This window comes from Xenopus laevis, chromosome 2L, assembly GCF_017654675.1.
Source record: "Xenopus laevis strain J_2021 chromosome 2L, Xenopus_laevis_v10.1, whole genome shotgun sequence".
In the NCBI taxonomy this organism is placed as follows: Eukaryota; Metazoa; Chordata; class Amphibia; order Anura; family Pipidae; genus Xenopus; species Xenopus laevis.
In genome coordinates, this window is record NC_054373.1 from 61,194,568 (window position 1) to 61,207,098 (window position 12,531).

General features: G+C 39.5%; 1 protein-coding gene across 6 annotated transcripts in view; it reads right to left on the bottom strand.

Moving 5' to 3' along the window:
• Positions 1-8,138: 8,138 nt before the first annotated feature.
• The window catches only part of rps6ka1.L (ribosomal protein S6 kinase A1 L homeolog), a 63,882-nt gene continuing 59,489 nt past the window's right edge, over positions 8,139-12,531 (bottom strand). For all 6 annotated transcript variants that reach the window (XM_041581014.1, XM_018245095.2, XM_041581015.1 and 3 more), the window contains 2 exon segments: positions 10,393-10,530; positions 8,139-8,993 (listed from right to left, as the gene is read on the bottom strand). In XM_041581014.1, coding sequence (XP_041436948.1) covers positions 8,871-8,993; positions 10,393-10,530 — 261 coding nt within the window. In that variant the 3' untranslated portion in view covers positions 8,139-8,870.

Genomic DNA, 12,531 nt, shown 5'->3' on the forward strand with positions numbered 1-12,531 from the left:
CTGTGCAAATAATGCCTACAAGGTCAACGTATACACTACTACAGCGGTGGATACGGATTACGTAAAATATATGAATGCTGCTTGAAAAAAAGTAACTCAAGTGGTTTTTCTAGAGACGATAATATTATCAATATTTAGACAAAATGTGAACAAGCTCACACAGCTCGATGGCGGGTTGAAGAAAACACTGTGCAAATAATGCCTACAAGGTCAACGTATACACTACTACAGCGGTGGATACGGATTACGTAAAATATATGAATGCTGCTTGAAAAAAAGTAACTCAAGTGGTTTTTCTAGAGACGATAATATTATCAATATTTAGACAAAATGTGAACAAGCTCACACAGCTCGATGGCGGGTTGAAGAAAACAGTGTGCAAATAATGCCTACAAGGTCAACGTATACACTACTACAGCGGTGGATACGGATTACGTAAAATATATGAATGCTGCTTGAAAAAAGTGACTCCGGTGTTTTTTCTGGAGACGGTAATATTATGGATATTTAGACAGAATGTGAACAAGGTCACACAGCTCGATGGCGGGTTGAAGAAAACAGTGTGCAAATAATGCCTACAAGGCCAACGTATACACTACTACAGCGGTGGATACGGATTACGTAAAATATATGAATGCTGCTTGAAAAAAGTGACTCCGGTGTTTTTTCTGGAGACGGTAATATTATGGATATTTAGACAGAATGTGAACAAGGTCACACAGCTCGATGGCGGGTTGAAGAAAACAGTGTGCAAATAATGCCTACAAGGCCAACGTATACACTACTACAGCGGTGGATACGGATTACGTAAAATATATTATGGCTGCTTGAAAAAAGTGACTCCGGTGTTTTTTCTGGAGACGGTAATATTATGGATATTTAGACAGAATGTGAACAAGGTCACACAGCTCGATGGCGGGTTGAAGAAAACAGTGTGCAAATAATGCCTACAAGGCCAACGTATACACTACTACAGCGGTGGATACGGATTACGTAAAATATATGAATGCTGCTTGAAAAAAGTGACTCCGGTGTTTTTCTGGAGACGGTAATATTATGGATATTTAGACAGAATGTGAACAAGGTCACACAGCTCGATGGCGGGTTGAAGAAAACAGTGTGCAAATAATGCCTACAAGGCCAACGTATACACTACTACAGCGGTGGATACGGATTACGTAAAATATATTATGGCTGCTTGAAAAAAGTGACTCCGGTGTTTTTTCTGGAGACGGTAATATTATGGATATTTAGACAGAATGTGAACAAGGTCACACAGCTCGATGGCGGGTTGAAGAAAACAGTGTGCAAATAATGCCTACAAGGCCAACGTATACACTACTACAGCGGTGGATACGGATTACGTAAAATATATGAATGCTGCTTGAAAAAAGTGACTCCGGTGTTTTTTCTGGAGACGGTAATATTATGGATATTTAGACAGAATGTGAACAAGGTCACACAGCTCGATGGCGGGTTGAAGAAAACAGTGTGCAAATAATGCCTACAAGGCCAACGTATACACTACTACAGCGGTGGATACGGATTACGTAAAATATATTATGGCTGCTTGAAAAAAGTGACTCCGGTGTTTTTTCTGGAGACGGTAATATTATGGATATTTAGACAGAATGTGAACAAGGTCACACAGCTCGATGGCGGGTTGAAGAAAACAGTGTGCAAATAATGCCTACAGGGCAAATAATGCCTAAAAGGTCAACTTATACACTACTACAGCGGTAGTAAAATAAAAAAAGTAAAATAAAAAAAAAATGAATATTAAAAAAAAAAATTAAAGTTGGTGCTGCTGAACTACTAGGAGCAGCAGATTAGCACACCAGTCCCACTCCCCAACACTGCTAGACTAATAGCACTGGGCTCTTATAGTAGTAGTAGTAGTAGTAGTAGTAAAACAACAAAAAAATAAATAAAAGCAGTCCTTACAAGGACTACTGTTATTGCAGCAGTCAGCAGATGAGATCAGAAGCAGGACAGCTGCCCACTGCAGCTACATACAGAGCACTGCAGTAGAAGGTAGATTACTAGCCAGCAAAGCTACCTAAGCTTAAATGTCCCTCAAACCCCTGCAGACTTCTGTCCCTCCAATAACAGAGCAGTATCAAAACGATTACTAGCCAGCAAACTTTCAACTGTCCCTGAAATCACTAACAGGCAGCAGCTCTCTCCCTACACTATCTCTTCAGCACACACAGGCAGAGTGAAAAAACGCTGCAGGGCTTCGGTTTTTATAGGGAAGGGGAGTGGTCCAGGGGAGAGCTTCCTGATTGGCTGCCATGTACCTGCTGGTCTGGGGTGAGAGGGCAAAAAAAAGCGCCAACAATGGCGAACCCAAAATGGCGAACGTCGCGCGACGTTCGCGAACTTCCGGCGAGCGCGAACACCCGATGTTCGCGCGAACAAGTTCGCCGGCGAACAGTTCGCGACATCTCTAGCATGCAAATAAAACAAAATAGCCGACTTTTTTGTTAAAGTTCAGTTGGCATAATCCGGGGATGGTGTACTTTTCTGCTCATAGGAGCACCGGCCTGGATGTCAGGTAAGTAAATGCGATCACTTTGGGATGTCTAACATTTGGCACCCCCAAAGGACTTTCCTTCTCCTTTAAAATGACAGGTCATTGCATCAAAACTCAGTTGAATGCAACGTTAAAATGGACAGCTGCTTTAGGAGGACAAACTCACGAGGAGAACTAAAGCTTAACTAAAGAAGTAGCTAGAAATGTCCACATTATGTTTTGGGCTTCTGTACCAGACCATGGCAACCACAACCCTTTAGCAGTAAAGATCTGTCTCCCCTAAGATGCCCCAGTAGCTCCCCATCTTATTTTCTGCTGATTCACTGCACATGCTCTGTGATGCTGTCACTTACTGAGCTTAGGGACCCACTCACAATATACAGTACATATAGAATATAAATGTCACAATATAAGGCTGATTAGTAATTAATACAGATAATTACTACATGGCAGCACAGAAACCAGTGCAATTAGCATCAGAATTTAATAATCAGGCCTGTAGGCCAACCTCATTTTCTGCTTGATAATTTGCGACGACCCCTAAGCTTAGCTTCTCAACAGCTGCTCAGAGCCCACTGAGCATGTGAGTGTCGCAGACACTTTCCAATTGGGGACCCCCTGTGACAAGTTTGAAGTCCTGGATCATTGCTGCTATTGAGAAGCTGAAATTTTACGTGGCTGCAATAAGTTCAGTATATAAAATATGGCATTTTTAACCGATTCATTTTTAGGGTTTAGTTCTCCTTTAAGGGCTGACATTCCTCCACAACGTATACCAATTACACTGGTGTGGAAGCTGATGTGGGTTTCTATATTAAAGTTATTTCCCTTCTTTGTGGCTGTAAATGGATATACATTACTGACAGAAGAGGCACAGAGGTTCCCAAAATGTGAAGTTGTTTAGCCACCCCCCACAGGGTCCAGACCTAAGGTTCTTTATGGTGAATGCCAAAGTTCTCACCCAATTACTTGAACACAGTTACTGGAACAAAGGTTTATTTTAGAGACTTGTGGGTGAACATCTCTCTGCCCTAGATATATACAGAACTATGGGTGAACATCTCTCTGCCCTAGATATCTACAGAACTGAATCCGAATCCTGCTGAAAAAGGCCGAATCCCGAACAGAATCCTGGATTCGGTGCATCTATGGTTGCCACCATTTCTGGAAAAAAATACCGGCCTTCCTATATATTTATCTTTTTTCCCTATTAATAACATTGGGATCAACTATCATTTTTACTGGCCAGGTGACAACCCTAGGTGCATCCCTAGTAGCCACTAATGGTTTGTTTTATCTAGGGTGAATATCAAACGGCAAAGACAGTTTCTTTGTTATTCTCCTGTCAAGACCACATGAGATAATTTCACTGCCTTTTAAATAAGTTGCAATTTAGAACTCTGATATAGAGGTTACAGATTGACAGTCTTAAAATAGTGTGTGGTTGCTTGGACTATGGGACTGCCTTATAAGGAACCAGTCAATGATACATGCAGCTATAACAATAAATTACTGGAAATGTAAGCGCAAATATTCTGGTTAGGGAGGATGTTTTTGACAAACAATTCATGGAATATCCAGACACAGTACTTTCACTGTAATAACAATGGATAACCTTAATTATACTGCAACATAAAACAGAGCCACACACACACACTTTCACTAGCAGATCTGAAAATACAAATGAGATCAACCAGGTTACTTATTTCAATCAATTTTCAGCATTAGAAAACATGGAGGTCTGTGTTCTTCGGTTAGCCCAACACTAGCACTTTTTATTTAGACCCTGAGCGAGGGTAATGTAGCCTCATATGACAGGATGTAAGGTGAACTGAGGCAGATCTGTAATAATTGGATATAAAATCAGTTCAAAGTTTTCAGCCAATGTTATATTATATGAAAACGTTGTAATATGCTATTAAACATCTTATATTTAAGATATGTTTTTGCATATAACCAACAACTAGATGGATTACTTATTGCTCTAAAATTATTTCTGATGTTTATTATTGTATGTAAGTGATTTAAATACATTTATTAGAGCAATTCAATTTTCTACATGTAAAGCACTACTTCTTTTGACTCACATAAAAAGCATTTGCAAAGATAAACAGTCTGCTGCCTGCCATTCTTCTATCTACAAGGAATTCATTTGTACTTTGCCTTTATCTCAGTATTATGTAGCAAGTTACTCTGTACATGTACAGGAGGACAGTCTGCATAGTAACTATATACAGAACCTTTTGCTCTGCATTGATTGGTCCTAAATATAAAGCTTTACTCTTTTTTTTTTTTAATTATTTTTATTAATTTCATACAATCACATACAAAACTGTGATATTGTACTTGAAAATACAGCACAGTATTAAACATCAAACAAAAAAACAAGGAGGGGGGTACCTGTTATCCCATTACTCTTCCCTAATCCTCTTGGTTGGTCTAGTCTATATCTAATCCTTCTTGTGTTAACCATGGCTCCCAAATCTTCTTATACTTTGCAGTGTTTCCATTTTTCTCAAATGTAAACTTATATAATGGGAGTACCGTGTTTATTTGCCTCCTCCACTTTTTCATGGCGGGTTTTTCTCTTTTCTACCATGGTAATGCAAAATTTTAATCAAGGTTCGAGTGGCCTTACTTGTATTTGTATCTTCTATAGCATCTAGTAGCACCTGCTTTGGTTCTGCGGTCAGTGGTAGTCCCAGGTCATTTACCATATACCTTGCTATTTTCCCCCAGATATGAGGGCATTCCCACCACAAATGTATCCAATGAGCAGGGGTCTGATTACATCTATGACAAGCGTCGTTTTCCCTTTTCCCTATTTGATATAACTTTTGAGGTGTTATGCATACCCTATGCAGGAGCTTACATTGAATAAGTTTGTCTCTCCCTGAGACCAGATGAGAATATGGGTCCTCAGTGGCGTCTTCCCATTCCTCTTCGTTAGGTTGGGTATGTCTACCTGCCACTTTAGGTATAGTGTTGGGAGTTTGGAATTCTGACTACTCATACAGTAAGTGCTTTGTATATTCTGGATATCACTTTCGTGGGGGAGGTACTCCATGTCTGCTCCTCAATTTTATTGGAGCGTGAGGGTAGGGATAGGGTGCCAAACTGCTCCCTGAAGGCCTGCCTTAGCTGCAGATAGCGATATTGCATAAGTTGAGGCGGCGCCATGTTTTGCTGCAATTGATTTAAAGAGGGAAAAGTGCCATCCATTTGCAGTTGTTCTAGATACTTGATATTACGCTGTGGCCAGTATATGAAGTCTGGAATTCTCCGAAAGTGGGATAAGCTAGTATTACCCCATAGTGGTTGTTTAGTACTTATATAGGGTGTCTTTTCCCCCATACATTTCATCACCTGTTGCCATAATTGGGGTAGTTATAGTGAGAATTTGATCTGGGGTATTATTTCTTGGCCTGTATGGATTGTTACGTAGGGCTTCCCAGGATCCCACTATTAAAGCTTGGAGGATCAAGAGTGGGCATTCTGTATCTGGATTAAACCAGACCTGCAGGTATGAAATTTGCGAGGCCACATAGTATTGATGCAGATTTGGGAGCGCCAGATCGCCCATATCTTTGGGTAAAGTGAGAGTGCTCAAGGCAATCCTAGGGGCCTTATTTGACCACAGGAAGGGCCTGATTATAGCATCAATTCTCCGAAATAGCTTAGGTTCAATGTAAGTGGGGCAGTTCAGGGGAAACAGAAACTTAGGCAGATATATCATTTTAATAACATTGGTCCTCCCCCAGAGTGTCAGTCCTAGGTTGGCCCATTGTGTGGTTGCTAATTGCAGTTTTCTGATTATTGGTTCTAGATTATTTGTCACATATTTGCTTATATCCATTTCCACTTCTACCCCAAGATTTCTCAATTTGCTGACCAATTGTAGGTCCGTTATTTGTAATCTGTCATTCTCTGGGATCAGGTCTATTGGGAATAGGGCCAATTTCTCTTTATTTATTGTTATTTCCACATGTTTCCCATATTCCGTTATTGCATGAGTTAAGGAGGGGCCTGAGTTTTCTAGGTAAAGCAGTACATCGTCCGCATACAACGATATTTTTTTCCTCTATTGTCCTGTACCTTAGTCCTGTTATTTGGTGGGCCTGTCTGATTAAGAGTGCAAGGGGTTCAATAATTAGGGCGAACAGCAGGGGAGATAAGGGGCACCCCTGCCTCGTACCTGTCCCTAGTTTCACTCCTGCCGATTTTACCCCATTCACAAAAACCTAAGCTGTGGGTTTCTTGTACAATAACTGTATCCATTTTATGACATTCGCGCCAAACCCAAACCTTTGCAGGACTGCCCACAGGAATTCCCACTCAACTGTGTTGAAAGCCTTAATGGCATCGACGGATACCAGAATCATGGAGCCTGCGTTCTCGTGTCTGATTTGTATGTTTGTTTACAAGCGCCTGATGTTCCCTGTCGTGGTTTTTCCAGGCATAAAGCCAGCCTGGTCTGGATGTATAATATCTGGAACCACCTTGGATAGCCTTGTAGCCATTACTTTTGCCAGAATATTTACATCTGCGTTCAATGGCGAGATGGGTCTGTATGAACTGCATAACTGTGGGTCTCTACCAGATTTAGGTATGAACACTATCTGAGCGTCATAGAAGCAGGGTGGGAGTTCTTTCAGAGCATATGCGGTGTTGTAAGTTTGCTCTAGCCTAGGGACCACCTCTTTAATAGCCATGTACCAGTCTACTGGTAGTCCATCTGGACCAAGGCCAGCGACTGCCTGGTTTGGCGTAGCTCTGCAAGGATGACCTGTAGCGATGGTTCATCCTCTGCTGGTTTTGTGTTTGCTGTGCCCGCGTCCTGAGCCGCACGCTCATTCTGCTGTCCGCCATCTTGGCCCTGAGCCTTAACAAATTTATCGATTTTGCTGGCTCCCGAGTCGGCAGATTTCTTTGTTCCACCCATAGCTTGTGTTCGGGTGTTCTTCTGGTCCACACAGATGTATTTGGTGGTCTGTGGTACCGCTCAAAGTGATTGTTTGATGTTCAGTTCAGACAGAGCTCCGCTTAACGCATCCGTCTACATTGCTTGCTTGGTCACGCAACAAGCTTTACTCTTTAGTCCCTTATTTGAACCAATATGCAATGGCTGAAACCTTTTGCCATCAAATGATAACATTTCATAAATCTCATCCAACCCGTAATATATTGTTTTGTTCTTTCCACTGGAAAAAAATGAGACCACATTGCACAATATGGAATAGTCTCATCCATGATCTGTGACCCCACAATGTTGTTTCTTTTAGTTGAAGAGCTCTAATTTCACAAATTGTTATCACACTTTAACATGTCCCTAATCTGCTTAAAGTGTATAATTCTTAATCAGTTTATCCACAAAAATTTTTCCTAAACAACTTTTAACCCCCTCCCTAATGGAGCTCTTTGATCTTGCTGTGTTGCCAGTGAACACTGCAGTTCTGATCAAAGTTAAAACTGGCAATGTAAAATCTAATGAGTTGGCAGTCAGGTAATTGACAGTCAGGGCTGTAGATTTTCCCTTCTACACAAGCAAGCAGTTAAATAAGATTATTGAAGACAAGAGCAGCAATGTAGAGAACAAAACATCTTGTATTCCAACAGTTTTTATTGATACTGAAGTATGAGATGGATTTCTGGAGCTCTAAAATTTTCATTCGCATGTTCACAGTTTCTGAGAATATGACAGGTAAGAGGTGAGGCTAACATTTAAAGTGCCATTGGTAGAAAACACATGTTACATTCCTTGTAATACCAGACCTGTTGGACACAGTAAGGGATACAGCCCTTTTGGTGTGTGAAAGGCAACACCTATTAATTATTTTCTAATGAAGATAACCAAAATATCATGTGTGAAAGAGTGATTGCAGAGGAGTGTAAGAACAATGGGTTAAATTAGTGTAAATGCAGCAGAAAGCAAAAGAATGAGATCCACAATAAGTACTAAAATGTAGCACTTTCCTGTGTCATCACATAGAAAAAGGGAGATGTCTTCATCTGTCACAAGAAGGTAGGACTACAGACAGCCCTGAGATTGTGCTTGACAGTATGTAAGAGTATGATGGCAGTGGACACATTGGTATCCATGAAAAGTGGAACCTTCCACTAGAAGTATACAATCATGTTTTCACGACCACTGCTCAAAGCACACAGCCCCACAGTTCCGCCTATCACAGTGTGAAGTGTCAGCTGGAGAACCAGGCATCCTTCTACCATAGCTATAAGGATCAAAGGAGGTACAGCAGGAAGGTAAGGCTGTATTGGCAAGTTTTTGTGAGAAATTATGCACAGAGGGAAGAATATCCCTTATACAAGGCTCCAGCTAAAGAGTAATAGAAGGTAGCTTCTTGACCCGCCGTTGTGCCAGAACAGATGATTTAATTGGCTGCAGCTGAGGTGTTGGCTTTGAGCTATTTAAGGCAGAGTATGTTGCTGCCATAGCTCCCTGGAAAGGCAAATAACATAAGGGTTATGAAACTTATAGGTGGATATAGAGAGAGACATATAGAAAGCAATAAAGACAACTTTAACCAATATATTTAGTGCAGTGATTCTTAGAAGTTGGCACACACATGCAAAATCTCTTTTTCAGCATATGTGGCAGAATCACATTTACTGAACTACTGATAAACTCCTACCATGTGCTCAAGTAAGATCTGACTGTATGCTAGATATGAGAAATCTTGCCTCAGATCCCTCTACTCTGCATCCAATGCAATCATACAAGTAAATATGTGGGGTAATTTGCAAAATAAAATGTACCCAATGGTTTTCTCAAATTACAAAGTTGCAGGTATCTGCAGTTATGTGCACAGTATCTGGTTAGTATGCCCCATGGTCTGTACTAATCTAGTTACACCACTGCTGCACTCGTGACTTGTAAGGATGGCATTTTATTTTGTTAGGATGACATAATGCTGCCTGCCTCAACCACGAAAAACACATTAAGGATGGGGTTGGTCCTTGATAAAATGTTATATATATATATATATATATATATATATATATACATACATACATACACACACACACACACACATACATACATATATACACACATACATATATATACACACACACATATATATATATATATATATATATATATATATATATATATATATATATATATATATATATATATATATATATATATATATATATATATATATATATATATGTGTGAAGAAATATTATGCAGTGCTTTACAGAATTATTCACACCCTTACATAGGGTCTGGCACTGTGCTGCCTATTGGATACCTATACCTATTAGATTGTGTTCAAGCCACACCAGTATACATTTTTTTCATATTAACATTTTAATATTATGCAAGAACTAACTAAAAATGTATCCTCTTGCCTGCAGATGTATGTTCTTTCTACACCCACCAAAAAAAAAATCTAAAAAAACCCCTGCAAGTTGCAGTACAGTATATATATATCTTTTTAAAATATCTTTCATAATGAAGACTAATGTTAGAAGTCAGACTAAAGCTTGCCATACACAAGCAAGATGATTCGGTCCCTTCACATCCCTCCACAACAGATATCTGCAGTTTTTGAGCAGATATCTATTGGCAGGTTGACCATGTGGGCGAATTGATGCAACCCTCTCCTGAAAGCCTGCATTGGCCTCTATAATGATGCGATTGTTGACCCAGATAAGCCGGATATGGCCCAGCACATAGATGGCCATTACCGACAAAGATATCCATCCGTTTTCATGGATAGTAAGACCTCGTAAAACAAATTCTCCTTCAGGCGTAATTTAGCAGCCTGTCAAAAATGGTAAATGCCAATGTATTGCCTTTTAAATGAAAGATGTGTATAGTCTATTCATACTTTTACTAGATGTACATCCTGTCGGTTCAGTTGGCTCTGGGGTAACATGTCTCTTTTTGTGATCCATTCATGCTGTAGAACTTGTTTAGCATTGAGCCTCTGATGAGGGTCTACATGCAGCATTCGTGAAACCAAGTCCTGTGTAAAGTGAAAATAAGTGCAAATTAAGGTGTTTGGAGGAGTTTTTACACCTTGAGCTGCAACATAGCCCTGAAATATATTGCTTATTTACTGAAAAAATATAATTTTAGATGGACAGACCACAGGTAGAGGACGCTTGCTATTATGTGTTTCAGCTTAAGATGGACACACAGGGCACTCTCGGTTGCCTGACCACCTGTACATGTTTGGTTACTTTTGGTAGTAGTTTTCACAAGGCACAAAATAAGGAAGTGGCATCGGCAGTTTAAAAATGAACGGTATCTTAATTTTATGCAGATCTACTTTGCTTAGAAAATATATACGAATGCTATGTTTTCCATCCAGTGTCCAATAGAAAATAGTCCAATCGGCACTTTTCCAGAAAATTATAAAAATTTTTGATTTCATCTCACTCCCAATAAGTACACCTTGCAGGACCTTCACATATACTTGAGAATAAATTCTGTGGGAAAGCGCAAAGGCAAAAAAACTTCCTGGTGTAGAATTTCCAGACAAGTGAATTATGAAAGTGATATAAAAGCAGATATAAGAGGTATCCGTGCCAGACACAATGTGTTGTTCTACACCAGGAAGTTTTTTTTCTTTTGCTGTTCCCACAGAATTTATTCTCAAGAAATCGTGACAATAACTCTCCCTTCTTGTACACAGTCAGACACTGTATAATGAGATAAGACTGTTCCAGTGGAAAAGAGCAGCAGAGTTGTAAATAAAAAACAATTTCCCAAATGGAAAATCCAATACACCTCTCCTTTTAGAAAGGAGAGAGGTGTATTGGATTTTCCATTTGGGAACACGTTTGCTATTAGGACTTAACTATGAATTTGATGTCACCTGCTATACTCGAATATGAGTAGAGACCTGCTTTATGCTTTTGGAAATATCTTTACTGGAGAATTTTTAACAGAATGAACTAGTGACAGCTTTTATAGCTAATAATATATCTATGGAACCGGATATTTGTGCAAAGTGGTTGATGTAAATTTGTTTGATGCTTTTGATAATTATATATTTTTAATATACTATGCTGTATAATAACTTGACTTGTACTGTTAAAACTAATATGAAACTTGAATTTATAATATACAGTATGATGCAAAGGATATGATACGAATGCCCCAAAAAGGCAATTTTGGGATTATATAAAGAAAGCAGGGTTAATCCCCTTCGACTTTTGGTTTTAAGAAAAAATGGGAGGGATTACCTGGGTTTAAATTCTGTGTGGAACATGCTGCTGATAGAGACACCTATGACTAAGCGCCGGAGGGTACGAAACGCTTAAGGTGGGCCATGTGGGGTCAGTATGTATCAAACTTTTAATGTGAATACTAATAAATAATTTATTTTTACTAAAGATAAGCCTTGGGACATATGTCTTTTGATATAAACTTTTTTGCAATGCATGATGTAGCCTACAAAGTGCCACAAATTGTTGCTTTTTTGCACTTCAAACATGGCTTGTAAATCAGCTCTGTATATTTTGAATGCAAATATTTGGGTCCCCTTTGCCAAATTAAGTGGCAATTAGTAAACAACTACTCCAGAAATCAGTGTTTCAAATGCAACATATTTGCAAGTGTTAATACACATTTACATTTTATTTATAGGGGCAAAAGAAACAGTAATTGTGTCATAGGCAAAAGTTTGGCCCAAGTATTTAGTAACACCTCTGCTGGCACAGGTCACAGCTTGTAATTGCCTTTTGAAGCTAAAAGTCTTTCAAATAAGGGTGTGTGTGTGTGTGTGTGTGTGTGTGTGTGTGTGTGTGTGTGTGTGTGTGTGTGTGTGTGTGTGTGTGTGTGTGTGTGTGTGTGTGTGTGTGTGTGTGTGTGTGTGTGTGTGTGTGTGTGTGTGTGTGTGTGTGTGTGTGTGTGTGTGTGTGTGTGTGTGTGTGTGTGTGTGTGTGTGTGTGTGTGTGTGTGTAGGAAACCAAGCAACAATTATAGATTATACCACTTATATTACACTTCTATCATCCTT